A 27,107-nucleotide genomic window follows, 5' to 3' on the forward strand; every position below is an offset into this window, starting at 1 on the left:
TTTAATCAAGCTTTTGTGAAGAAGAACTGATGCATCACACTTCCAACTGAGGTTAGAGAGCAAAAAAAAAAACAAAAAAAAAAAAAAAAAAAAAAAACGGGATTAGGAAAGGATAATTCACTCAATTTGTAGCCAACAAGTCTGTCCAGCTAACTCCCAGGCTACCCCACAACATTTGTTTTGTTCAGAGTTAAGAGAATCCCCTTGTCTCAGGTCCTAAAGCCAAAATGTCAGTGTCTTGTTGTGGATGTTTGTGCTGCGGCACAAGAGGCAAACCATTTTAAATCAAAAGACAAAGAGGTTCAACCAAAATAGATAGTGGTGTATACATTTATTGCAAGTTAGCGTACAGTTTGTCGATCTGTGGCTTGAAGAGAGATTTGAGCTCGTTCCTCTTGGCCTTGAGAGTTGGAGTTAACAGACCGTTCTCAATAGTGAACTGCTCTGGGTGGAGGTACACGTCTTTCACCTGCATCAGGTAGGAAGAGGAGGAGGAGGAGGGGGTGCAGATGGTTAAAGTATTTGGATACAAGATTTGGTTCAAGATGCAAACTGAATAAAAAGGCCGTTTGTTCAAAAGTTGTTGCACACAGTTCAAACATCTCTCTAAGACAGTGGGTGTAAAGAAGACAGATTCGGGGGATTTCTGGTCAGTGAGTCAAGTGTCTGACATCTGCATGGTATAAATATTACTTCAGGACATTTCTTTGAACAAAAAATGCTAATTGTAACCACTAGAGGGTGAACTGAGCCAGGTTTAGTGAAATGTGAAGCACCAGAGTTCATGACGTTGACCTCCCAACGTTTCAGTTTGCAAATTTAAGTGTTGAGTTACACTACATTTGTCAAATTCTGACTATTATTGTAAGAATCATGTCTAGGGGAGAATGTTTGCCAACTATACATACGCCTGATTTGATTAATCTCTTTAAATTATGAAATAACTTTCATACACAGTTTTAAGGAATTCATGAGGAGCCGTTACCTGCTCGAAGGACTTGAGTCCTGCTTCTTTGCCCAGTTTTATCAGGTCTGAAAGGATGGCTCTCTTGATTTCCTGTAAACAAAAAGTCATGGCTGTTAGAAGCATTCCAATAGTTTGTTTTCTACAACAGGAGAGAAGAAAAGCACTCCTGCACACAGGTGAGTTGACAGACGGAAGCATTACTGTGTTTTTGCAGAGTTCTTCAAAGGAGCCTTGGCACCCTAGATTCTTCGCAAAACCCGGCAGGACGTCGTGGTCTGGGACAACGATGGCAATCAGGCAGGACTACAGACACACAGGATAAAAACGTTGGATTATCAGAGGGAGTGAGAGTGCACCGACTGTATACACAGACTGCAAAGATGCCGTTTTACCTGTAGACTGTCTCCATGCACAAATATTTGGGCCACAGGTTCACTGCGAGTATACACATTCTCAATCTTCTCTGGTGCGATGTACTCCCCCTGAGCCAGCTTAAAGATATTCTTCTTCCGGTCAATAATCTTCAGAACTCCACTCTATTCACAAAACATGGCACATTCATGTCTCAAAACCTTTTCCAGTAACGGAACGCTAGTATATTATAAGTTCAGTGTTTGACGAAAGGGATTAAAAGGCGGATTCAAAGACTAGGCATCTGGTGCAGAAAAGCTTGTAGCTGTACTTATGCAGTCGCCTCATTCACATATGAGGCGACAAAAATTGGCCTGTTATCTGGGTTTTGATTCTTACTGGAAGCCATTTCCCGATGTCTCCAGTGTGAAGCCAACCGTCTTCATCTAAGGCCTCTGCAGTCTTCTCCGGGTCTTTCAGGTACCCCTTGAACACATTTCTACCCTTGATACAGACCTGGGAAAGACCACAGAGAAAAACGATACAAAAGTGTGACGAGTAGACCTTTACATACATTTTACTTTTAATTTTCAACATTGCATATTCCTTAGGAAGGATAATCTAGACTTCTCTTGACACTTAATACTAGGAAACCGAAATCTTGTCAAATTTGTTTAGGTTTAAAAAAAAAAAAAAAAAAAAAAAAAAAGGATTTGCTTTTCACAAAATGCAGCAATACAAACTAAATTTAAAATAGGAGAAAGATGCTCCTTTTAGCTTATTCAGTATTAAAAGTAATTCAGAGATAGTTGTCTGTACATTAATGGCAACACTGCAAACAAACTGCCAATAGTTTATACAGCACACTTTAATTGAAGCCAGGTATTCCTGCACCTCACCTGTTCAGTTTCCATCGCCTTACCTCCCCTTCGCCGTTTGAAGCGAAGTAGTTCATGTCTTCAACATCCACCAACTTCACAACATTACAAGGCAGCGGCACCCCAACATGACCTGTTGGTAAAAGATCACATATTAGATGATTTCTTGCCTATTTAAATACCAAATCCAATTAATCATATGCTTAGTATGTTTAAACTTTTGTTCAGACCCTTCTACTTAAGCACCACTCTGTAAAAAATACCCAAGTAAAAGTCCTGCATTTAAAATGTTGCTCAAGTAATTCAAGAAGACGTACAAACCTATTATAATAGTAGTACCTCCTTTGGATTACTCATGCATTAAAAGCAGCATTTCACCCTGTTGGTTAAGGTGGAGCTCATTTTAAAAACAAATCTACAGAGTGCTGCAACTAAGGATTAGGAATTAATCTTATGGTTATTTTCTTGATCAATACATTCATTTAAGATTATTCAGTTTACTGTGTTTTAAAGACGAGGGGAAAGCAGCAAGTCATGATTAAGCTGAAACCATGACATTTAACATGAAAATTTAAGAGATAAATCAGTCATTAAAAAAAAAAAAACGAATCAAATGTCTACTAATGGTGTACGCTCAATTTATATCCCGTTAGGTCTGTCAAATCTTAATTTGTAAAGTTACTAGTTAGATACATTTAGTGGAGTTAAAAACGTACAATATTTCCCTCCGAAATGTAGTGGAGTTGAAGTATAAAGTAGCACAAAGTACATAAATGTGGGACATGCAAGGTTGAATTGCATACCTGAGGTGGAGTCTCCTGGCATGGTGAAGGTGCAGCCGGCTGTGCACTCAGTCTGACCGTACGCCTCAAAGATCTGAGAGTACCAGTCACACAGAGTAAGAACATGAAGCTATCAATACCAGCTGGATGCTGTTGAGCAATCTCTACTCCCTCAAACAACAGTTACTGCATATTAACACCTCAGAGTTTACAGAGGTTTGAAACATCCTCAAGTACATTACTGCTTTAAGGAACTGGGTCAACATCTTTATCATTTATATTTAAAAAAGCCAAATTAGATTTCAGAAAATATTGCATTTAGAGCAGGGTTCTTCAATAGCATGAGCCTAGGACCCCTTAACAGAGTGAGAGAGCAGGGACGCCATATTACTAATATTGTATAAAATTAAGTTGCATATTAAACCGGGCCTACAATAACGTGTGGGTGGCCTGAAGCCTTTACACATACCTTTTTAGTGCATAGAATACTAAGCTATTAATATTTGTTGGCATGTTTTTATCAATTACTGTATGTTAAAAATACATGTGGCACAGTGAATCCTTAGGATGAACTGGATCTATGGATTTCTACCCCAGATCCCGTTGTAGATCTGATTTAGAGAACTGAATTTCACATTTTGCAAAGGATTAGCTGGATAAATGTTTAGTACCTGGCAGCCCAGAGAAGCCCTGAGGAAGTTGAGCACAGAGGGAGATATGGGTGCTGCTCCCGTCACCATGACGCGCACTCGTCCCCCCAGAGACTCCTACAGTTAAGATTGAACACGTTTTACATTCGGGGACTTTCATTTTTATTGTATTAACATAATCTGCCGTTTGTTCCACTAGAAGCAGTACCGTACCTGAACTTTGTGGAAGATGAGCTTGTCCCACACACTGTTGTTCCTGATGATGCCCTTCCTTACTTCAGCAAACTTCCTCTCCACGGCAAAGTTCAGCAGCCATTTCTTGAAAGGCGATTTGGCTCCACTCTGAACCTGGGGACGGGATGTTTGATTTGAAATAAGAAACATTGAAGTGATGTTTAGAGCAGAATGAAAGGAAAGAGGGGGCCGTTGTGTGACGCAAATCACCAGCTGTGTTCAGATCATTTACTTCAGTCAAAGTACTAAAACCAGTGTAAAAAGTAAAAGTTAAACTAAATAGCAAAATGTCCCCTGCACTATTGGTAAATTGAGCTGGAGCTCATTATGAAATATTGATTTTCATCATTGATTAATCTGCTGATCATCTCAAGTTCTGAAAGTGAGACTTCACAATGTTTGTTTTGTCCAACCAATGGTGCAAATCACTGACTTTGTCATAGACGCGGTTGAGAAGTCGAGGCACGACTGGAAAAACGGTGGGCTGCAGGGCTTTCATGTCATCTGGCAGCAGTCTGATGTCTCCCTGGAAGAACCCCACTTTACCTCCAGCACCATAGATCACAATCTACAAGAAACAGACAAAAAGTCATCAAGTCATCCTCTGAAGTCTCATTTTTAAATACAAGCCTTATGTTCTTAAAAGAAATAAAAAAAATGGAGCTTCACCTGTACGACTCTCTCAAACATGTGTGCTAAAGGCAGGAATGAAATGCTGGTATCCTGAGGAGATGGAACAATTGCTGCCTGTGAGAGACACAGAGGCTCCGTTAGCAATACGCTCACAAAACATGCGCCAAAACATTTCATTTTAAATGACATCTAAATGGTTATAATCCTACGTCAAAGGTTTTGATGACGCCTGCCGCGTCAGAGACCATGTTCTCATGGGTCAACATCGCTCCCTTGGGGTTTCCTGAAAAAGAGAAGTGACACATTTTACTTTTAATACTATATCAGCATGGATGGATCACTGCATGGGCCTACCGGACACAGGCGCAGGGGCGACAAGTGTCAGGGGGCCCCCTGGCCTTCACTTCCAAAATGTCACAAGACGCATATCGACCACAAAAAGAGACAACATGACCACAAAGACACAAAAAGATGCATAAGCCTGTGTTGCTTCCATGTAGGAAAGATGGTGGGAGCCTTCTGCAGGTCTGTGCCAAGGGGGCCTATTATCTCATAATCCGTCCATACAGACAAGTAGTTATTATTATTAATAATAATTTAGTTGACATTAAACGATTGAAGCTATAGTGCATAGTTTGTCGCCCCCATGAGGAATTCTATGTAATGACAACACTGTCCTCAGCACATCCACATGATGCAAGTCTTCCGTGATAGCGCACGTGCCCCCACCCCTCCTCCACACAGTTGCTAGTAGCCAAGGAACACATAAAAAAAAAAAAAAAAAAAAAAAAAAAACATGGACTCTTCAGAAGAGGCAATTATCTTCACTTGAGTTTCTGCAAGGGAAAAATCACAGGACAACACAATCTCCTGAACACAGCCATACTGAGAAATCCAGAGAGAGTTGTGTGGAACCGATACTCTTAATTAGCTTTGTAGCAACTCATTTGGCCATGGCTTGAACGTAACGGACGTTCATTCATATCAAAAAGTTACGCACTAAAGCTTTAATCTACACTAGACGAGTTGTGTCACTGCTACAGCAATGCTGGCAGCTCTGTGAGGCTGTACTTGTTTTGAGCTACATGCTAACATCAGCATGCTAACCTGCTCAAGAGCAGGGGGAAATCTTCGTTAGCACTAAACACAAAGCATTGGATACATTGACTATAAGATGGCTGGAGTAGGAAAACTCAGGATCATCCATGTTTTTAGGATTCATCCTGCAGGATACAAGGAGGAGTACAAATTTCATGTGATCCATAATAGTTTGAGACATTTCCCTCAAAATGTCAGATGTAAATTTCATGGTGGTGCTGAAGCAAGTCAGGGCATCAAAGTTTTTTGGGGTTTCATCCTGCAGGACACATGAATGTGTGGTTGACCTACCAACCGACAATGCCATCCCGAGTTTTAGCATGGCTAAAAATTCCACTCAATCATGGCTGCTCTTGCTCAGTCTGTGCTGTCAGGTGTAAGATTCAAAACATCACGGAGGTACAGGATTGTTCCAAGTGATCTAACAGCCTCCTTTGCTTTATGATTGATAAAAATAAAAGCCTGCAAATGAAATACAAAAATCATCACCTGTAGTGCCACTGGTGAAGCAAACAATCCCGAGGTCCTCTGGCTTTGGTGGCTGTTGGGAACATAAAAATCAGCACATCAGAACAGCATGCAGCTTGTTAAATCTCCTAAAATGGATTACATTAATGTAATAGAATTAAACTTACAACAGGCTTTTGAAGATTGCTTTTCCCCATAGCCTAGAGAACAGAAAACATATTTTCAACAATGATTGTGCTTCTTACAGTATTACTTGTGCAGAGCTAAAGCTAAGCAATGACTCACCAGTAACCACTTATGTTTTGTAAATTGTGCATTACCTCCACATCCTGCAACGACAAAATGTCCACCCCGCACTTGGTTCCTCGCTCGGCCAACTCGGAGTTGAAAGGGTCCATGATGACGATGGTTTTGAGAACTGGAGTCTGGCCTTTCTCCTGCATCTGCAGCAGTGTTTCTGCTTTTCTTTGATTGTCACAAAGCACTGTGGAGATGTCCGCTGAAAGAAGGAAATTTAAGCTGCATCACCGGGTAAATTGACAGTATGATATAATAGCCAAGTAAGTGCCATTATGAGGCATTAGGGTTATTTTATGTAGAATTTGTCAATACTGATGTTGGAGTTTTAAAAAGATTCACAGTAAAAAAAGATCTATAAGCAGACCTACTGTAATAATCATGCTCTTTGTCTTGTTGAGAAGTGATCGTATAAATCAAAAATGAAGCAGGTGTGGTAAATAACTAAGAGATTAGAGGACACAGGTCCCTGTGGTAACCAATGAGTTACTGGACTCTAATTAGCAGCATTAAGGGTGCAAGAAAAGCTCCAATTACCTCGGTCGATAATGAACACAAGAGCTTCAGGACCCAGGGTGTCGTACAGGGGGACCGCTACCATAGAGTAGGTGTAACAGGCCAGTTCACCAATAATCCACTTAAAACAGAGAGACAGCATTTACGTTACTCAAAAAAAAAAAAAAAAAAATTAAAATTAAAAATACACCCATAGCAATGCCCACACTCACCTCAGGTCTATTCTGCGAAAAGATGCCAATGAAAGTGTCAGTGTTTGGCTTCAAACCCTTATGAAGAAGACCCGATCCCAGGTGCTCCGCTTTATCAAACACCTTCATACATTGGAAGTGGAGGAAAGGTCAGCTGGAGCACAGCAGTTTCTCTACCATTTTTTTTTTCCCCTCTCTCCCTCTCTTTCCCTCTCCAATGTTGCATGTTGTTTTACCTGTTTGTACTTCAGCCACTGGTAAGGCCTTCCTGATTTTCTGTAACCCAAGCATGGTCCGTTACCTGTAAAAGACATTTAAAACTACATGTAGTGAATTGGTTTCTTTTAATTGATAGTAAAGCTCCACAGCAATACATTTAAATGTTTAACAGGAATATATATAGCCCCCTTCATGGATATAAATTGGTTGAACAAAATAAAAACAGCTGCCCAATGCTCTTATTAAAAAAAAATAAAATCTAAAATGCGCCTTTTCTTGCCAACGGTTTGTCTTTGCACTTTGTCTGTGCATGTTTGTACTGTATATGAAAAGGAAACAACCATTTTGAGTTTAGACTAGTTAAACACTGGTCTCTTACCATCCATTTAAAAAATTTTTTTTATAATTTTCTACACGTTGGCTATCAGCATCCTAATGAAGCTCAGCGCAAATTCTTTCAGGAAGACTTCTAAATAACTTCAATCACCACTCTCTCTCCCTAAAACTATTCAGCTGTTAAGGAGTTAACTTTTCAGTAACCAACCGAATTAGCCACGAAATTCATGATCCAATCACAGCATGACTTCCTGCTGGGGGAAGAGAATAGGCCTGGCTTCTCTACCCCTTTAAAATATTTTTAACTATAGAGTCTAATCCCCAAAGATTCTTATTATGCACATGTACAATACATCTTTGCATATCTGCCATGAAGTCTCTCCTTTTTGAAATGACACTGGCAACACCAAAATGCTGGTGGCATGAAGACCCGTCCTGTGAGAGCCATCAATGAGAGAGTTTAGGATGTTTTCGTCACCTGAAACTTTCAGACCCCTCTGAAAGACCTCATAAATGGTCTTGGCGTCATCATAGCAATACGACATCAGGTTGTTGTTATCCTCAAGCAACGCAGTTTTTCTTGCCCCATCCTGAGGAAGTCGAGCAGAATCAATACGAGTACTATTGTTCAATACTGTACGCTGTACTAATAAAACTTGGCACTCTTTACCTTGATGCCCAAAGTTTGCCTTTTGAGGTCAATGGGGCTGCGGAGGGGACTGGGCCTTGAGTTGAGATAAAACAAGGTGGCAGCTGCTAGGGCGAACAGGGAGATGATGGCTGGGGTCGGGAGGGGGGAGAACAGAACCTGGAAAAGGAATTCCATGGTGCAAGGTCTGCTGGGACACAGAAAAACGCTGTATGAAGAGAAACTTTATTATTCGTCACATACAAATAAGTCACTTAGCACTTTGACATAACCAAGTTCAGTCTAGAACTTGGCAATATTTAAGATGTACAGTCCTATTATGCAATTCTGAGCTCCTTGACACTGCTCTCAATACTGTCCCCATAACTTGAGGTCAAAGTCAACATGAATTGTGCAACAGTTATTGATAATGACTCCAAGATAGAGTCCAAGCCATGAACACATTTCAGTCTATACTTCCAGTCATAGGAGCACAACGTTTGAGTAGTTAGACACAGTTAAAACAGGACGCTGCATGAGATTAAAAACATGTGAAGGTTTTACAAATGCAGCTTTTATAAATCTTAAGCATACAATTCAGTTTACTTGACCTTTGAGACAAATTGGGTAGTGTCTTTGTGAACTACACTAAAAAGGTGAAGGCTAATTACTTTATGAGAACATATTTTATGAGAACATACCCAGAGTCTGATTGGGAACAAGCACATTTTATGGCATTTGTGGAAGAGCATTTAAAGTCAACGCAATAAGAAAGAAAAGTGAACGTGGTCACTTAATTCCAGTCTGAAACATCAAGGTTTCCATAGTAGAGCCATTTGACTTATTTTCTGATCCTTGCATTTGGCTTGTTTCGTTTGTGCAGACCCCAGGAAGACTACCAACACTGTGGAAACAAACTAAATTAAAAGAATATGGACCTGCTAAAATGTATCACCGTACACTCATTTGACAAATCCATTATTAGTGATTTAAATGCCCAATGCCTTAGCTCTCCTACCTGCTGTTGGTCCTCTCAGGTGTCCCACTCTGCTCCCAGGTGGCTGGCAGGCGTGTGGTGGAGTGTGTGCACAGCAGATCCTCCTCCTCCTCAGTTGTGAGGGAAGATACAGAGAATGACAACTCATAAAAAAAAAAAAAACAGTCGGACAGAGTCAAAAAGGGACCTTTGAACCTCACTTCCACTGATAAAAGGAACCCAATCTCAGCTATTTAAACTGTTCCAAGTTGTACGTCATGATATCAAAGTGTGAGTTTTGCAATTTATCACGCTGGTTAGTTATTTTAAAAAAAATATTTTCTCCATTTATTGCCTCTATCAACCAATACATGACTTTAATGTTCAGTCCATATAGATACACTGAGGCAAAGATAGATCATTTTAATCTGACACAATGTCAGAGAAAGGCCAAGATGCTGCAGCTGATACAGGTCAACACTTATCTCCTGGTTATCGTGTGCAACAAAACCCATTCAGAAATCTAAGAGCAGAATTAGGACTGGCCTCTTAAAAACGGGTTTCAGAAGTAAGATTTGTCTTCTCGTATTGGAATCAAAGAAATTGGGAAACACGTTTCCCCTTTTATGCTGCAAATAGTTTTGTCTCATTTACTGCTCAACTTTATTTAAAACAAGCAGCTTCCACTATAACGAAGCCTCTTAAAAGGGGGTGCTGTAATCAGGCAATTAGCCTAACATTTTGGATAGTGTTGTTTAATTAGTATCGATGGTGCGTTGCGGTGTGGAAAGGAATCCGCCGACACTGTCTCTTGATTATAAAGGTTTATTTACATCGAAGAAATCAGCATCAATTGACAAGCCCTGCAGAGCTCGGAGAGCGACAGCTACCCAGATTCTCAAAAGTCACTCTAAAGTTCTTTGTGTGTGAACCGCATATCTATATTCCATATATTGGGGTGGGATCGATAACTGACCAATGGCTTCATGCCAACTGGCTCTGTCTAAGAGTCCGTTGATAATGCACCACAGATGTTTTCAAGAGAGGTGTCTTCTGAAAGTAAAGTTCATCTTGGTTTCTTTGTTACCCAAAGCTTAAATAGAAATCATATAGAATATGCAGATACAATAAGATGACAATATACTTCAATAGGAAGCTAGGCATGCCTTTTTTTTCCCCACAAAGACAAATCTTAATATATTTATAAATATATACATTTACCTTTTTTCAGGTCAGAAACCTTATCAGCAGGTGCAGCAGATTTTTTGGATCACACCGATTAAAGTGAGTCAATGCATGCAACATTTTCTGGACAGCAACCATCATGGAGACGTTACAAAATAAGGTGAATAATTAAGAGAGGAGACATGAAGACAACAAACCGCCTCTAGCTAAAGTTTGCCACCGCAGAAACTGGTCAGAACAGACCAAACAAACCACTCAGTTGACTACCTTGATTAATGGTGAATCTTCCTGCTCATCAAGTAAACAAACTGAATGACTTATACATTACATTTCTCCACTTAAAGCTTTGTGTATTCACTGAACAAACCATGCTGAACTTCTAACACGTCATCTTGTGCCAGTCATTGGACTTTTGCTGGACAGTAAGCTGAAGGTAAAGGGTTCAAGATGGCCTGGGCCGAGCATTTTAAAACACGCATTGAAAGGTGTCCAAAGAACAACGGCTGATTATGTGTGAGATGTGACCTTATGACCGTTGAGCTTTGAACTCACAATCGTCTGGTCTGAAGAGAAACGCTGATCTCAGTGAGCTATTTAGGTGACTCCTCTAGCTATTGGGGCTATATTTTATTGAGTCAGCCTGGGTTGACTCAATGACAGGACTTTCCTAAACTGGAACTTGACAGATTGTTAATCAGAATCAGGTGTGTTAATGCAGACACACATTTAAAATATGCAGGGCCGTTGTCCACAGCACAACGCCTGATTAGATAGATGTATGATCCTGTTGCAACACCAGGTGCTCAAACTCAGAACCTTTGTTCTGCCGTAGGCGGTTTCTGATCTCAGGGAGCGATTAACGACACCTAGTAGACAAGGAGCAGGCTTGCATGAAAATGCAGAATTTTACGCTGCAGTAAAAACTTCTCATTAGAAAATTCTGAGAATTTGTGACAACGTAGAGATGCCTGTAATTTATTTTCATAAAGTAAAAGCTGATGTTTAAAGATGCACTGCTTTGCATTGACTGCAATGTGTGGAGGAGGACACAATTCAAACTTTTTGAAATTCACATATTGAGATAAAATTCTGAACTTCTGCACACCAAATCTACAGTGATCTTCGAATGTTGTGAATTTTTTCCATGAACAAAGATTTTGTTTGGAAGAAATTGCAGGATTTGTTTATACTACTGTATGCAGTAAAACATTTTTAATGCTCTGTGGGTAAACTTTTTGATAAACAGTTTGAATGGTAAATTTGTGGAGGACAGTCTGGAGATGAAAGTTCCCCAAATTTGGTGTCAATTGAAACAAAAGTGTGGGAGTTGATACGTTTAAGAAGTTTAGCAGTTTTCTCAAAAAGTAGAGTGATGGACTTCAAAATTGCTACCAGGTAACAGCAGAGCGTAGTTTTTGCTCTATTGGGGCTACAGTTTGGCTTAAGTTGGCTTAGGTATGTCTGATTTGTTATGAATTTTAAAGGTTTAGAATTTTAGATGGCTGTTGTAGCCACATCATCAGGACAATTAGCTCACAAATCGCACTGATTGAGTTTGGCGTAGGACTGGCATAATAATAATAATAATAATATTGGCAAAAACAATAGGGTCCATTGGCCCCTAATTAGGAGAAGCTTTGAGAGGTTACCTGGTGGGATTAGATGAGGATGCTTGGAGCCTGGCTGAGAAGGGATCTCCTGGGGAATAAAAGGAGCTGAAGCCAGCAACACCACTGATGCCCAATCTGCCCAGCTGTGATCATTAGCACCTTAAAGTGCACACAGCTGGTGTGTGAACTCCTCTGCCACCAAGCAAGGCTCAACCTGCTTATCTATATAACACTCCCAGGAGGTGTGCCACACAGTTTGCACTTGGGTGTTTTTGTTTGGTGTATTTTTATTTGTCTTAATTAAATTAGCCCATTCTTGAAATACAACTATTTTCCACTCCCCTCGTGTGTGTGTGTGTGTTTGTGTACGGGTTTGCATGCAGTGGAAGAGTGTCCCGGTTAGAGATAGAGAGACATTATGATGAACTTTGACACTGGATGACACTTGACACTTGACATCTCACCCAGACAAGTCTTAATGCTGTCAGATGAGAGTTACATGCTATTTTTGATTTAACAATAATAAATGTGAGCCATGAAACAATACAGAAACAGTCATCATACGTTTTTATAATAAGCACTTAATGAGACTAATCTAATTATCATCTTCTTGAACCTCCTTTATTGCTTTAAAGACGTCCAATGAATCCAAGCTTGGGGCCTGCATCACCGTCATGATGCAGTACACTCTAATGAATAGAAAATTATAGAAAATGATTAACTTAATGCCCTCTTTGTACCTCCCACTCTCCAACACATATTTACATTTTCTCCTCCCAAACCATACTTGTCCAGCATCACCGGGAAAGTTGGGTATTTAAACCCGGTAACATGAAGCAACTTATAGGTTGAGAGCGATGTCGAGGGCGGTGTATTCCCCTGGCGTGAGGCACATATTGGTGCTTTACTTCACACTAACTGCTGCCGCTGTCATCAGTAATGACACCAATGGGTCTCAGAAGCTGATCATCGGCTTCCAGGCCCCCTGGAATATGTCCTTCCCCTTCAGCGCTCTGCGGCTGGGCTCGGCCATACAGATGGCTGTGGAGAAGGTGAATACCAATCCCTCCTTCCTGGGGAACTACAGTCTGGATTTTGTGTACATGGATACAGACTGTAATCCCAAAGTTTCCCTGGGAGGATTCATTCACCAGGTGTGGACAGAAAACGTGTCTGCGCTATTTGGTCCAGCATGTCCTGAAGAAGCCGAGGTATGATTTATGTGATGGGGAAATTGATAATTCATGCATTAGATTTGTTTTTTTGGGTTACTTTTTTAGAGCTTAAAAGCAGTGGTAAAAAGTAACTAAGACCATTCACTCACATACTGTACATAAGTAGTCCTACAAATATACATATATATTATATTATATAATATATATTAAAAATAAAGTAAAACACGCTATATTGTTACTTTAAGTAATTTTTGTTGCCAATACTTTTATACTTTTACTTATGTTAAGTTTTGAATGCAGGACTTTTACTTGTAAAAAAGTATTTCTACACGGTAGTAATATTACTTTTACTTACGTAAAATATCTAAATACTGAGTAAAACAGGACTGTGGTCCACTGAAAATTGAAATGACTGAGCAGAATATGCCAACAATGCAGGTGACACTGATATACTGTACATGCACTGGCCAGTTTATTAAGTACACCAAGCTAAAACTAATGCACGTTGAACGGTATATGTAAAATAATCTATGCAAATTAATGACGCAAAACCTGGAAGAAAACTGAAGAAATACTGTAGTTGCACTGAGCTAAATCTTATGCAGTCTAATGCAACAATCCTGCAATAAATCCTCCTTTCATGGTTACAATGTTAAGTTTTGGTTAAAACAGTTTTAGAGACATGACTCAACTTTAACATATATATAACTTTATTTATCCTGAGGGAAATTGTTGTGCAGCAGTTTTCAGTAGAAAGTAAGTTAAAAGTGCAATTTGCACTTTTAACTTACTTTCTACTTTTGTTCTGTGCAAATATCAAATATCCAATATCAAACAGCTGCAAATCCAAAATAGTATGAGAAGTATAATATAGTGATTTATGTACAATATCGGATCGGAAGAACCAATAAGCATATATGGTTAATTCTAAATGTTCATGATTATGTCCGTGATATTGCACATAATGTCCCATAAATAGGAAAGTTGTAATGATTGATTGATCCACGGATAGACAGTTATCCGGAGATAAAGAGAGAGATTAAACAAAGCAGCAGAAATGGAGGCTGGAGCCACTCAACACCTCACGTCTCTGCTGTCCATCTCTCGACATGAGGTGGATGAGTTGTAGAGTTTGACTGATACAGGAAGAAAGGATTTCCTGCATTGTGGTGGTATTAGTCTACTGCTGAAGTTGTGGTGCTGTTATTTTGTCCACCCTATTTATATAAATCAGTGCAGGCTAAATAACAGAAATACACAGTTAGCCCTTACTGTAATTTTTACAATAAAATACCACAAAATGCCCAGCAAACCTACTATAAAACCCATTTAGAGTTAGTTACAATTACAGTATCATACTGTAAACCACAACTACAGTAGCAGTACAGTTTTACTGTAAAGCACATTTACAGTAAAGCTGCTTTACCATAAAACATAATTGCAGTAAAGAGAGAGAGAGAGAGAGAGAGAATTTAAACAGCACCACAAACTACATTCCCAAAATTAGCATATCATCATGGTTTACAGGATCATCTTCAAACATTATTTCACATGCTTTCCAGGTCACAGGTCTCATCGCATCCACATGGAACATCCCCATGTTCGGCTTTGTGGGACAATCCTCCAAAATGGACAACAGTGACATCTACGATTCCTACATCAAAGTTGTGCCACCTCTTAAAAGAAGCTCGGAGGTCCTGGTGAAGACCCTGGAGTTCTTCGGATGGAATCACGTAGCGATGATAGGAGGGGGATTGGAATCAAACACTTGGGACAAAGTTGACGCTTTGTGGAAAACCTTTGAGAATCTGCTGAGAGCCAAATTCACGCTGGCTGCTGCGGTCAAGTTTGATACCAGCAATCCTCAGCTGGTTCATCAACATGTTAAGTTCATCTCAACAGTTGCCAGAGGTAAGAAGGAAAGTAGTTGGCTTTTGGCTTTTGAAGACCACATATAACCATTTTTTTTTTTACCAGTGATTTGGCTACTATAAATGTGTCCTGTTGTCCTGTGACCCTCTGTACTCCAGTGATTGTGATTCTAACAAACAGCAAGGACTCCATGGCTCTGTTGCTGGAGGCGGATCGTCAGGGTCTGATGAATGGTGACTACATGTTCTTCCTGGTGCAGCATTTTGAGGTCAGTGGCAGTGTGGTGAGTAAAACTTTCCATACAGCGGTTACACACATATTCAGTTAAGGTAAGTCGTTGCTGCACCATTAGGAATAATCCAAACTCTGTATGAGGACTAAACAAATTATAAAATGTATTAACTTCCATCTTTCCTGAGCAGGATAACTTGTGGAAATATGCCCTGAACAGCAGATTTAACCAAGGTGCCGTAAGTGCTTTTGACATGACCTTCATCATTGGCCAGAAATCCTACGATGGCTATGAGTATTATGACTTCTATGAGCAAGTTTTTGAAAGACTAAAAAGACACCCGTTTCAGAGCAACCTGACATCTGAAAAAGAGGTAAGCATCCATGTATTAATTAACTGTTGGAACACTTTCCCATTTATTCAGCTAAAAAGTAAAATCACAGATACAATCATTTTATTTACATGTTATTTATGTTATTGTTATTTCAGGTTAGCCCGTACTCTACCTTCCTGCATGATGCAGTGCTTCTTTATGCGATGGGACTGAAGGAAGTTCTCAAAGATGGCAAAGACCCTCGTGATGGACGGCAGCTGCTGCAGAGATTAAAAAATAAAAACAAAATTCGATTTAATGGTTGGTAGCTGTGTGTTCATAAAGCTTTTAACAGGGAAATTACAGAATATCTGCTCAGAAATAATTAATATAATAATTATAATTTTTTACTATAGGTAGACTGTGACGTTAACGATGCTTAATTGGTACTAAGGGGCCCAAAGTGTGTCAAGAATATATCCATATAATATAATTTATAAGTTTATATTTATATTTTGTATTAATAAACTAATCTGTAAAGTAACTAAGGCTATCAAATAAATGTAGTGGAGTATTAAGTAGCAGACAATGGTAATAATAAAGTAGTAAGAATTGTACTTAAGTACAGTACTTTAGTAAATGTACTTAGTTACTTTAAACCACTGGTTATCATTGCAGGTGCCTCTGGACTAGTCCACTTTGACAACGAGGGAGAGAGAAATTTGGACTATTCCATTTATGACCTGCAGTACGTGGGCAACATCACTAAGTTTGTACCCATCCTCCATTTTGAAAGTCACACCAAAGCTGTTCGGTAAACAATGCATATAAATAAATATACCATCAAACAATCTAGCAGTTTTTTTTTAATAAAAACATTTTGGGGAAATCACATAAAAAAAATGTCCTTTCAGGCCAACATCTATGTTTGCTTCTGTGGTCTGGCCGAGAGGAAGACCTCCTTCTGACAAACCAGAATGTGGTTTCAACAATGAACTCTGTGAATGGCTCATTAATGGTAAAAGTTACACTCGCAAAATAGCCCTTATGCAAACCAGTAACACACCAATTATCTCAGTTTTTATTTTATTTTTTTTTACTTTTAGACCACTCATAACATGAATTATGTTGTTGCACTTAATTCTGGCAAATATAAACCAAACACTCAGGCCAAGCTAACCACCGTCATAACTTACTGTCTTGATGAGACGCAGACATCACCCTGCTGACTCTGCTCGTGACCTTCCCCATCATCGGTCTGCTGGCAGTTTTGTGCATCGGAGTCCTCACTCTGCAGAAGTTACGTCTCAAGCTAAAGCTTGGTGACTCCTGTTGGTGGCTGATCGACTACAGCAACATCACCGTCATCAGGGATAAATCAGTAAAACTCACTAAAACAGATCAAGATTAAAAAGTGCATGAGCATGCACATGTATATGTACAATATGAGTGTGTTTGCGTGCCTGGCTTTGTTCTCACAGGCTTGTTCGGTGTGTTTTTGCCTCCTCCAGGGATCCCAGGGTTTATCTCTGAGCACAACCAGACACAGTGGGAGCACCGGCTCTCAGTCTAATTTCTCCAACAACAGCTATGGCCTCAGGGACAAGACAGGGAGAGAACATGTCTACACCACCATAGGTCTCTACCAGGTACCAGAGTTTAAAGTGTCACAGTGGCCATAAGTGGCAATTACAGATTAATATTGAGAGTTACAGTATGTTTTCATATGCCAAGGTATGGTCAGTGTTTTCCCTTATTGGATGTAATGTGTTTCAATATAGGGAAATCAAGTGGCCATCAAGTACATCAAGAACCATGTTCACTGTAACTTCCAGAAACCTTCCATTATCGCAGAGTTCAATTCGGTAAAGTCCCTCTATTGTTCTACATCAACCTTTTTTTTGGTTTATCTGCTGTCTTTTCTTTGTTTTCATTCTGATAAATGTAAAATCCAGTAACTAAAAAGAGTCACAGTGTTCACATGAAGAAAAAACATCATTAGTTTAAAGGTCCCATATTGTAAAAAGTGAGATTTCCATGTCCAGGTGCTATATAAATACTGTGAAAGTATTAAAAACGATCAATCTACAGAGAAATGCACACAGTCCGTATTCAGAAACTGTACCTTTAAACGAGCCGTCAGGATTCTGTACAGCTGTGATGTCACAACTATACTAAATATAGGTAAGTGCTGCTATAGTGCAGTTACAGTCATTCCCCGGCTGCACTGATGCTGAGACACCAAGAGCGTAGATGAGAAAGTCACGGAAACGCTGACCAAACAGGCGCTAAAACAGAGCATTTCAGACAGAGGGTGAAAACAGGTACAGTATAATTAGACAGACAGTATGAGAAAAAAATATATATATTTTTTTAACAATAAAGCATGCAAACATGTAGTATGAACCTGAAAATGAGCAAAATATGGGACTTTTAAAATAACGCTGCAGAAATAACCATTCAAATGCTGAAGATGTTATTCTTTAAGACATATTAGTGAATAATTGAAGTAGTTTTTTCCTTACTTATGAATTTACATATTGTGCGCCTCACCATTTTGAACTCTTTAAGACAGATAAAAGAGATGAAACATGAGAACTTGGTTCAGTTCTTTGGTGTTTGCATCGAGCCACCAAATGTCTGTTTGGTCACCCAGTACTGCAGGAAAGGCAGTCTAAAGGTCAGCGTCTCAGCCTGTACTGCATGCACACACTCTTCTACTTCATTTCATATCATGGTTTTAAACTGTTATAATTTACTCCAGCTAAACTCACATGCATTGTGTTATGTGTATCCTTTGCCATTTTTAATTTTATATACACAATGTTTTGTACAATTAACAATAAACGCTTGATTACTCAATAAACGCTGCTATTTTTTTCTGCAGGATGTTCTGAGGTCTACAGATGTTGAGCTGGAGGGGATGTTTAAGCTTTCGTTTGCTTATGACATTGTCAATGTGAGTCAATTCATTTAAGTAGCATGTCATTGCCATGATTTAATGGAGGGAGAGACACTTGATATATCATTGATATAGCCTACAACGTTTCATAATGGTATTTTATAAATAATAAGGGCATATAGAAATAGTAATAAATAAATAGTCAGGCTGGAGTCAATGTATGTTTATTTCTATGTATGTTTATTTCTCAACATTAAGGTCTAAATGGTGTGGCAAAGCTTTCTTCACACTGCCAGAGAAACCCAACTGCCCTTCTGGGACAGTTGAAGTGATAAAATTCTGGTTAATTTTTGATCGGTCTAAATGTCGTCATATTTTATAGGGCTCTTCGATATGAGGAAACTACGCAATATGCAATAACGTTGTTGAATATCATGATAACGATATTACTTGTGATAAAATTTAAATGTACTTAGTTCTGCATTTCTGCTACGTTCAGTATTCTTCTGAAATACAACAAATTGTTGAATTTGAAACAAATAGAAGGAAATCATTTCTAAAATTCTTTTATTGAACAAATTGAACATTGAATTAAACATAAAAGGCACCACTAAAAAAAGAATATCAGTTTTCTACTGATATTTTCTTTCAACTCCTACAAAAAATATCTGAGAGTCTATCGTGATATGTTGCAGCCTTTCGCAATATGTATATTGGGCCAGTTGATATTGCGATGACGATAAAAAAAGATTTATTGTGCAGCCTTAATATTTTAATATCTTAAAATTGTTGGAATCAGCCGATGAAATTCCCAATGTTTTTTTTTTTTTTAGAATATAAATTCCTCCCAGGTTGCTTAAAAATAATTCCAGAATAAATACAGAGAGCATTAACTTAGACAACTCTTTGCACAAAATAAAACTTGAAAAAAAAAGATTTTTGACTTTTTGATTTTTTTTTAAACAAACACAAACTGCAGTTATAGTGCAGTGCTGTGTTTATTTTTACATTGCAATTAACAGGCCAATCCATGTTTTGAACCTGTTTATTTATGTTTTAGGGAATGGAGTTCATTCACAAAAGTAACCTGAGATTTCACGGGAACCTGAAGCCCAGCACATGTCTGGTGGACAGTCGGCTCCAGATAAAACTCTCTGGCTTCGGCCTGTGGGAGTTTAAATATGGGAGAAAAAACAATATCATCCCACTGGAAAACCCAGAAGGTTAGTAAAACTGTCATCTTAAATATATTTGCATTTATGTTTGAATTGAATTTGAAGGAGAAATGTACCATAACGTGTGTGAGGTGATTTGATTTGTTGTAGTGCTGTACTGGACAGCCCCCGAGCTTCTGAGACAAGTCGGTCTCCAAGTCAATGGGACGCCCAAAGCTGACATCTTCAGCTTTGCCATCATCATGTGGGAACTCATGTACAATGCTAAGTCTGGCCCGTATCATGAAGTCAACCTGGAGCCCAAAGGTCAGCATGATACAAAGCCTATTCATTCATTTTCTTTAGCCACTTATTCATTAACATAGTGGTAAATGATGTACAGCCATGCTAACAGCTCTGTGAGGCTGTCGTTAGGCACAGCGGCGCTTAGAGCTAAATGCTAACATCAACATGTTAACATGCTCATAATGAGTGAACGTTCTTGGGATTAATCCTAAGAAGGACATGGATGTTTGTACCAAATTTCTTGGCAATCCATCAACTAGTTGTTGGCATTTTAGTTTGGACAAAAGTGGCGGAAGGGCCAACAATGCCACACTGCTAGCATGGCTTAAAGGACCTCAAAGCAAAATCCCAACACTGATTCTTGCTTCTTGCTGCATGTTTTCTACAGAGATTATCATGCAGTTGCAGAAGCCTTTCCAAGGTCAATACCTCCGACCAGCGCTGTCTGAGGAGCTGTGTGATGAGAACATTAATTTACTGCTGAAGGCCTGCTGGAATGAAAACCCAGACCACAGACCGCCGTTTGCGGCGATACGAAAACAGCTGAGGGACAACAGCCCACATAGGTCAGGCCTCTGACATTTTATATTCCTTGTCCATAATATACTCCGAAATGCTGTGACAAAATAAATTGTTCTCCATGTCTCTACTTTGGGTCTGCAGGTGCAGTATGTAATATGTTTATGCTCCTTAATTTGACTTATTTAATTGCTTGTTGTCATGAATTAGAAAGCATTCAGAGAGCGCATACCTTCGCCAGGGCTGTACAATTTTATCTGTTTTCTGCTTTAAAATAAATGTAGTGACTAGATACATGGGCTACATTTTCACTTAGGGACCAGTATGTAGGATTTAACGGGATCTATTGGCAGAAATGGAATATACTATAAGTATGTTTTCATTAGTGTATAATCACCTGAAACTAGGGATTGTGTTTTCGCTTAGAATGAACCACTCATATCTAAATAGGGAGTGGGCCCTGTCATTACCTGATCCGTCTGGAAACCTAATTTGTTCAGGTCCTCTTCCCTGACCAATGCGCTATCCTGACCCTAACCATCTCTGCACTGCTTTTAGGTACAGAAAACAAACACTGGCTCTTCATATGGCCTTTTTACATGTTTTTCTATTACCTGTAGGCCACCGTAGGTTCTACTATAATCTTGAAAAGGGAGGGGTGAGGGGAAGGTTATTTAGTTGGTTGCAACATGCAACCTAACCACTAGACGCAACTAAATCCTATACACTGGTCCTTTAAGTTAGTGCAGTAGTTAAAGGGTAACTTCGGTATTTTTAAACTCTATTTTCCCATTTGTTTGTGTCTAAGTGACTGATGGGAACAACAATTTTGATGAAATTGGTCCACTATTATGGAAGACCACTGCAGTCGACGCAGGGAAACAAGCTGCAATGTAGCTTTAATGGGCCACTGCGCACCGGCAATTTATGTCCACTAAAAGTGCTTGTTTTGCCGCTGACATGCTGAGATTATTGTTCTAATTTCTAAAGGATCCTTACAGATGTCAATCTTTTTGTTAAAGAGACCTTGTTGTTTAACATGAAACAGCCCCAAAATCGCTATTGCCAAACCCACCAGACTTCATTTAAATCCATAATTTTTTATCATCGTAAAGTCAGAAACAGAACAAAACTATCAAAAGCAGTCTTGGTTTGTCTTTCCACTGTTCTAACAATCACCACTCTGGTTTGGCTGAAATAAACCCTTAATTGATCAATTTACATGTGAAAATATGCTAGCTCTATACACTAAAAGTATTGTTTATTTACATGAAATCTGAGCCTGTCAATGGACAGAAACTGATGGTGAACATTTGCCCTTTAGGATTACATGGGAGCCGGTTACAGCGTTCTCGCCCAATACTGGACCATTTTCAAAGATTTTTGTTCACTCACTCACTTAGACAACAATGGATAGAAAATAGGGTCCAGGTTGAAAAATACCGGAATTAGCCTTTAAGTAGACAAAAGCAAAAATGTTCATAAATGCCCATGTGTTAATGTTAAGCATTATCAAAATTAAAATGATAATTTGAGACATTCTGTTGACTAACAAACAAACAAACTCAACCCGAACACTCCTTAAAGGAGGTGATCATGATTTTCTGTACTGTAGTCATGCAAATATCTTAGATAATATGGTGGAAAAGTTGGAGAAATATGCAAATCACTTGGAGGAGGTGGTGGAGGAGAGGACCAATCAGCTCACAGCAGAGAAGACCCGTGCGGACAAGCTTCTGTCCAGCATGTTACCAAGGTAACAGATCTATATGCATCAAAAGCCTGTGGCTTGTTGAGCTCTCCTGAAAAATGTCTTATTTTTGTCATTATCTTGATTTTATGATTATCTTATATGTGTGCAAATAAAATAAAAAAAATAAAAAGATCAACCCATTCAAATCATATGAGCATATGGCCGGAGGCACCGACTGAACAGGCGTCCATGACTACATCCCTCACCTCGTCAGTGCTGGTGCTTCATTGGCCATAGGTACATCGCTGATCAGCTGATGGCGGGGAAGTCAGTGGAGCCTCAGAGCTACAACATGGTGACCATCTTCTTCTCCGACATAGTGGGCTTCACGTCCATGTGCTCCGTCAGCTCTGCGATGGAGGTGGTGACGTTCCTCAACGACCTCTACAGCCTCTTTGACGACATCATCAAGATGTACGATGTCTATAAAGTAAGTCACACACCCAACGATTTAAGTCTCTCATTCAACTTAAATGCATTGAAGGGAGTGTATATTTTCAAAATATGTAGTCTAGATGAGTTTGTGTACTGTTTCTATGTGTTATATGCTTCAGTAAAACTGCCTGTGTGGGAATTTTATTGCACATAATCAGTGACGATCATAATTCTTTTTTAAAGATAATTTTTTGGGGCATTTCTACCTTTAATCACCAGGACAGCATGAAAAGGGAGAGAACGGGGGAAGACATGCAGGAAACCTGCCGCAGGACCTCTGCGTCGAGGAATAAACCTCTTTAGCTGTTGTACTTGGCTTAAATTTGACACGTTTTCAAAGTTTTTTATATTCGAAAACATGGGATGTAAAAAATGTTAAAAAAATAAAAATAAATGACAAAACGTTGGGAAAAGCAACAAAAACAATGAAAAAAACCCTGTCAAAAACACCATAAGAAAATGTCAAAAACATTTAAAAAAACACCCAAAACATTGAAAAAGTGACAAAACGTTGAAAAAAAAAGACAAAATGTCAGATAAAGCGATATCAACACAAGGGTTAGTATATGGCCACGCGCTCTACCAACTGAGCTACTCGGGCGGCCTGTACGTTGTTTTTTTAAAAGACTATCTGTAATTTTGGGAAATACACACATATCACTCTCATGTGTGTGCATTAGATATGAAGGTATAGCCAGCAGCTGGTTAGCTTAGCTTAGCATTAAGACTAGAAAACAGCTAGTCTGGCTGGCTCCGTCCAAATGTAACACAATCATAAAGAAAGACAACTAAAGCTTTTTTTGTGTACAGATGAAATAAATGACATTTAACATGTTAATTAGTGAGCTTTAGATAAATTGTGTTTCCTTTGGACAGAACCAGGCTAGCTGTTTCCAGTCTTTATGCTAAGCTAAGCTAACTGGCTTTAGCTTCATTTTTACTGCATAGACATGAGAATAGTATTGATGTTTTCATCTAACTCTGCAAAAAAGCCAACAAGCTAAATTAAAAATATCAAGATTTTTAATTTAATTGCACATTGCTCTTTTGGCAGAAAAAAAACTACTTACTTTAAATCCCAAAGAAATTGTCAGTAAAACTAAAACTGTCATTGTTGCAAGGTGGAAACAATCGGTGATGCATACATGGTAGCAAGTGGTCTACCCATCAGCAACGGCTATCAGCACGCTTTGGAGATATCTACAATGGCTTTGCATTTCCTGAGTGCCATCAAGGTCTTCAGAATCCACCACATGCCAACTCATAGTCTTGCAATCCGCATTGGGATACATTCTGGTAGGACATTTTTATTTTTATTTTACTTTTTATTAAGTGCAAAGTATTTGGTTTTGTTGCTGCCTTTTTTCCTTTAAAAGGTACTTGGATTAATTAAAGTTGGCTAACAAAAGGACATTCTTTGTATAGTTTCCATGTACTATTTGTTATTTATTCATATTCTTGTACATTTCATTTTTTCAAGGAATGTTGTAATTAAATAAAAAGTGAGTAAAAGTGACCGATTGTACAGGATAACTGATTCCATCTAAGTTCGCAGAGTTTCTGGTCCTACAAACTTTTCATTAAGAACTTTGCTGAAGTTTGTACATGAAATACTTGACATTTGAGAAGTTTCAATGCACATACAGAAACAGTTTGTTGTGGGTTTTGTAGGTCCAGTGGTTGCTGGAGTGGTAGGCACCACTATGCCTCGCTACTGTCTCTTTGGTGACACGGTGAACATGGCCTCTCGCATGGAAAGTAACAGCTTACGTAAGTGAAGTGAATTCACGCCGTTGCAGAGGCTATTCACAAAAGGGATTGTTGTAGGGAACCCCAGTATAGGTTTGATTAATATATCTTGACAACAATTTGATGGGTAGCCTTTAAAATGATGTACTGTCATTCATGGTCCAAAGAGGATGAATCCTGTGACTTTTCCTCGAGCATCATCATTATGACCAAATATCTGCAAAACTACTTACATTCTCCTTAACTACAGCTGTACTTTTAATGCAAATCAGCAACTGTTAGCATGCTAACATGTTAAACTAAGATGGTGAACTGGTAAATTTGACCTGCTAAACATGAGCATGTTAGTATCATCTATGTGAGCATACAGATTTTAGCATTTAGCTCAAAGTATCGCCGTGTCTGAGATCTATGGAGCTGCCAAAATCAAAAATAAATAATTGACTCTATAAATATATGAATATGCCATTAAATGTTCGAAGAATAATATAAAAAAATGTAGCCATTCATAATTGAAAACATATTGATAATGACAAATTGATATTTCTGTTTTAATTTGCTTCTTTATTTATTTAACCTTGTATTAATCCTACTAATTATTTATTTTTCTATTTAATTATTCCTGTCATATATTTATTTGTGATTATTTTTGCATGTATTATTAATATATGCATTTATTAGTTGATTTATTTTAACTTTATTTATTTATGTATTTATTTTTAATGTTTGACACTCTTCTGTATATTTACAGCCCTGAGGATTCATATATCTCAATGCACTGCGGACATTTTGGTCCAGGCTGGATCGTTTGAGGTGGAGGAAAGAGGGGAAGTCGAAATGAAGGTGACTTAAGAATCTGCATGTTTTAGTTTTTTTTTCACCATTAAGATATACAAACTATGTTTTTGACCAGTGTGCTTGTGTCAATGACAGGGTAAAGGATCTCATAAGACCTACTGGCTGCTGAGCAAGCAGGGATTTAATCCTCCTCTTATTGCTCACAGCCCTCCACCAGCTGACAGTCTCAAACTACAAACAGAGGTACAGTTAACTTTTTCTTTAAAGAGAGCCATCAGAGACAATTCTATTTTCAAGCACAGTTAGTATGTAGTATTTAATGTTGGTGTATTTTCACCTGTATTTGTGATATTTCTGCTCAAGAAACTGGGAATGGTCAGAGCTGCTGAGAAAAGGACGCAGAAAACCATGGCCAAAACTATGATGACTACAGTGCACATTTAAAGAACAATGGGACATTCTGACCAGATTTTGGACAAAGGAATATCTGAAAAGAATAATTCGGTAGGTCTCACAGAACGCATAACGACTTGTAAAGAGGAGACAAAATGTGGACAGAGACTGGAGTGATAATATATAAAACACTGTACAGCTGAGAACCTGGATTACAGCACTTGTGTTTTCAGACTTCGCCAGTTTTCTGTACTTTTCACACCACTCAACTTGCTCTCTTGTAGTCTTGTTTTCACACTGACCGGCAACAGGGACTCAAACAATACAAGATCTTTCACCAAGAGGCAGTGTTGCCAACTCTTTTCCAATTAAAAGTAGCTAGCACTAGCTCCAAAAGTCGCTAGATTACGGCATACTGTCATTTGTATATTGGTGATGTCATCACGTATCATTTGCATAAAGCTTAACGGTTGTGTCGGCATGCTGAGAGGAGAGGGAGAGAGAGACACTGTATTGTTGGCAGAAGAGCCGTACTCCGAGCAGCATGCATGGAAATCTATTACAGTATAATATATCTCCCTTTTGTCATGATGGTCCAAAGTCGCTTTTTGGAAATTAAGTCGCTAAGAGGGTCGCCAAGTTGGCATCAATGCATGGAGGAATCCTCGAGTCTAGTCTCTACACTACGTTTTGTCACGAAAACACACGTGAGAAGTGACAAGGGACATGACGTAATACCATACAGTGCTCCATGTTGTCGGTGGCTGATTTGCAGGGATGAAGCAAAGAAGAAAAAGAAAGATTTAGACAGGAAGTTTTAGGAGGAGTTGTCGTTGACACACGTGTTCACAAATCGGCCTGTTTCCACACATCTCTTTACTATTTATAGCCTGTTTTCTCAACGTGCAACAACAACTTTCAATGTTGCACACGCAACACATACAGTAAATTACAGACGACCCCTCCCACTGGTTTCCCTTCGGCCCGTGTCTTGTGCTCTCATTGGCTGTAGCTCCCCAGCTGAGTCCCCGACAGCTCCAGATATTTAGGAATGTTAGGCGCCAGTGAGCCTCTCGTCTCGTGTTTTTGAACAGTTCAAACATCGCGCTCGAGTATTGTACACTTGCACGCAGTCAAATTGTTTTTTAAATATATGTTCTAGAATCTGAATAAATATCAAAGTGTGTTAAGACATCTGATTTATGTTTATTGTGTTGCTGCCATGTTGAGAGTCTGATTTTAATTTCTGGATTGAATTAAAAAAAAAACATTGTGTGGATTCCTGGAAGAGGTTTTAAAGGTTTGTGCATAATTAAAAACAAAAGGGACAAGGATCTTCTCTTTAAAAATGTCAATTAATCTTTATTGGAGAAAGCAGTGAAGCAATGTATGTGACATTTTAAAAGATTATCCAATAAATGTGCTAATTACATATATCTGTGTGCAATAATGATTTGAGTGTGGGTTGGCATGAAGATATGTTTTTA

The 27,107-nt window shown here is 38.8% G+C and overlaps 2 protein-coding genes across 5 annotated transcripts; one reads left to right on the forward strand and one right to left on the reverse strand.

Annotated features, from left to right (window-relative positions):
• Positions 1-314: 314 nt before the first annotated feature.
• Positions 315-12,225, reverse strand: acsl5 (acyl-CoA synthetase long chain family member 5). 4 transcript variants are annotated; one of them, XM_028567957.1, is made up of 22 exons: positions 12,059-12,225; positions 9,267-9,352; positions 8,291-8,456; positions 8,099-8,210; positions 7,302-7,366; positions 7,087-7,188; positions 6,896-6,995; positions 6,382-6,560; positions 6,229-6,261; positions 6,083-6,134; positions 4,705-4,778; positions 4,532-4,609; positions 4,296-4,430; positions 3,842-3,976; positions 3,650-3,745; positions 3,000-3,072; positions 2,241-2,329; positions 1,718-1,834; positions 1,360-1,503; positions 1,169-1,270; positions 986-1,057; positions 315-469 (listed from the first exon to the last, which is right to left on the reverse strand). In XM_028567957.1, exons 3-22 carry the CDS (start codon positions 8,444-8,446, stop codon positions 332-334), a joined length of 2,052 nt encoding a protein of 683 aa, XP_028423758.1. In that variant the 5' UTR covers positions 8,447-8,456; positions 9,267-9,352; positions 12,059-12,225; the 3' UTR covers positions 315-331. The 4 variants fall into 4 exon arrangements, with proteins under 4 accessions (XP_028423758.1, XP_028423759.1, XP_028423760.1 ...); XM_028567958.1 differs by having other exon boundaries at positions 8,291-8,459; XM_028567959.1 differs by having other exon boundaries at positions 9,267-9,355.
• A 651-nt stretch (positions 12,226-12,876) lies between these two features.
• On the forward strand, positions 12,877-25,671 carry gucy2g (guanylate cyclase 2g). Its single transcript, XM_028568534.1, has 22 exons — positions 12,877-13,230; positions 14,757-15,105; positions 15,225-15,334; positions 15,489-15,671; positions 15,788-15,932; positions 16,290-16,425; positions 16,526-16,629; positions 16,826-16,992; positions 17,123-17,260; positions 17,393-17,476; positions 18,187-18,291; positions 18,499-18,570; positions 19,574-19,736; positions 19,839-19,994; positions 20,362-20,539; positions 22,108-22,248; positions 22,483-22,675; positions 23,802-23,976; positions 24,352-24,450; positions 25,181-25,272; positions 25,363-25,470; positions 25,591-25,671. Exons 1-22 carry the CDS (start codon positions 12,877-12,879, stop codon positions 25,669-25,671), a joined length of 3,333 nt encoding a protein of 1,110 aa, XP_028424335.1.
• Positions 25,672-27,107: the final 1,436 nt, after the last annotated feature.

The sequence above is a fragment of the Perca flavescens genome, chromosome 21 (assembly GCF_004354835.1).
Source record: "Perca flavescens isolate YP-PL-M2 chromosome 21, PFLA_1.0, whole genome shotgun sequence".
Classification (NCBI taxonomy): domain Eukaryota; kingdom Metazoa; phylum Chordata; class Actinopteri; order Perciformes; family Percidae; genus Perca; species Perca flavescens.